The 1841-nt window shown below is 40.4% G+C and overlaps 1 protein-coding gene across 1 annotated transcript; it reads left to right on the top strand.

Annotated features, from left to right (window-relative positions):
• The first annotated feature begins 268 nt into the window (after positions 1-268).
• Positions 269-1216, top strand: LOC105884118 (olfactory receptor 1165). Its single transcript, XM_012787830.2, has one exon. The coding sequence runs from the start codon at positions 269-271 to the stop codon at positions 1214-1216; it is 948 nt and encodes a 315-aa protein (XP_012643284.2).
• The last annotated feature ends 625 nt before the right edge of the window (positions 1217-1841 follow it).

Here is a 1841-nt window from a genome sequence, read left to right as displayed (position 1 = left end):
ACTATCTTTTTTAGTTTTAAGATAAGGAAACTAAAGTACCAAAGGCTAAAGCTCATTGTCCATAATCAAAAAGACACCAAGTTGTCAAGTGAAACTCCAAAATGAAGCAGAACACTATGAATACAAACTGACCACAGTAGTCCTTGCTGGTCTGCACTGAGCCTCTCCTGACTACCTGACATCACACCTTCTCAAGTTCTGCTGCTCAATTTTCTTTGTTTTTATCTTTCTTTCTTTTCTTTTTTCTTTTTTTTTTAAATCATGGACCATGGCACTGGATGAAGGAAACCAGAGCTCTGTGACCACGTTCATCCTGTTGGGCTTCTCAGAACATCCACACCTCCAGGCACCGCTCTTCCTGGTGTTCTTGGCCATCTACACAGTCACTCTGGTGGGGAACGTGGGCATAATTGTGGTCATAAGAATTAATCCCAAACTTCACACACCCATGTACTTTTTCCTCAGCCATCTATCCTTTTTGGATATTTGTTATTCCAGTGTATTTACACCCAAACTATTGGAGACCTTGGTAGTGGAAGACAGAACTATATCCTTCAAAGGATGCATGGCCCAATTTTTCTTTGTTTGTGCATTTGTGATCACAGAGATGTTCATGTTAGCAGTGATGGCCTATGACCGATTTGTGGCTGTGTGTAACCCACTGCTCTACACAGTGGCCATGTCTCGCAAACTCTGTGCTCTCCTGGTAGCTGGGACTTACTTATGGGGTGGACTCTGTTCCTTGACACTCACATATTCTCTTTTAGAACTTTCCTACTGTGGACCTAACATCATAAATCACTTTGGCTGTGAGTACTCTGCCATCCTCTCTCTGGCCTGCTCTGACCCCACCTTCAGCCAGATGGCCTGTTTGGTCATTTCTACATTCAACGAGGCTTCCAGCCTCCTGGTCATCCTGGCCTCCTACATCTTCATAGTTGTCACTATCATCAAGATGCCTTCTACAGGTGGACTGCAGAAGGCCTTCTCCACCTGTGCCTCCCACTTGACTGCCATCACCATTTTCCATGGGATCATCCTCCTTCTCTACTGTGTGCCCAACTCCAAAAGCTCATGGCTCCTGGTCAAAGTGGCCACTGTGTTTTTCACAGTGGTGATCCCCATGCTGAATCCCCTTATCTACAGCCTTAGGAACAAGGATGTGAAGGAGACAGTCAGGAGCTTAATCAAGTCCAGACTTCGATCTCACTCATAATAATTCACAAAGCATGTATGTATTTATGTACTATGTACAACTTTTTCATATACATTATTGATGACATTTTACCATTATTTTAAATAAGTATATGATTCTGTTTTAATCAGTTGAATATTATATATGCCATGGTTTTAGGTATTCAGAATGCCTTAAAATCATCTGTAGTTTAATATAGTTATAATGCAATCTAAATCACTTCTCAGGAAGTTTCATAGAGAAATATATTTCAAAATCATTCCACTGGTTATTGTAGAAATCAGGATGATAAAGATATTTATATTTAGGATTGTTCCTATCTCTCTGCATCCATGCCAACACTTATTGTTTGGGGACTTTTTGATAAAGACCATTTTTACTAGAGATAGGTGATATCTCCTTGAAGTTTTTATTTGCATTTCCCTGATGATTAGAGATGTTGAGCACTTTTTCATATGTTTGCACTCCTACACTGCTGGTGGGACTGCAAACTAGTTCAACTTCTGTGGAAAGCAATATGCAGATACCTTAAAGAGATACAAGTAGATCTACCATTTGATCCAGCAATTCCACTACTGGGCATCTACACAAAAGATCAAAAGTCACTTTTTGAAAAAGACACCTGCACTCAAATGTTTATAGCAGC

This window comes from Microcebus murinus, chromosome 4 (genome assembly GCF_040939455.1).
Source record: "Microcebus murinus isolate Inina chromosome 4, M.murinus_Inina_mat1.0, whole genome shotgun sequence".
Classification (NCBI taxonomy): domain Eukaryota; kingdom Metazoa; phylum Chordata; class Mammalia; order Primates; family Cheirogaleidae; genus Microcebus; species Microcebus murinus.
Note: the sequence above shows the minus strand (reverse complement) of the source record. Positions and strands in the feature narration are given on the sequence as shown.

Bases quoted from the DNA above. Each gene is read 5' to 3' on its own strand.
- LOC105884118 (XM_012787830.2), top strand. From the start codon at position 269: ATGGCACTGGATGAAGGAAACCAGAGCTCTGTGACCACGTTCATCCTG.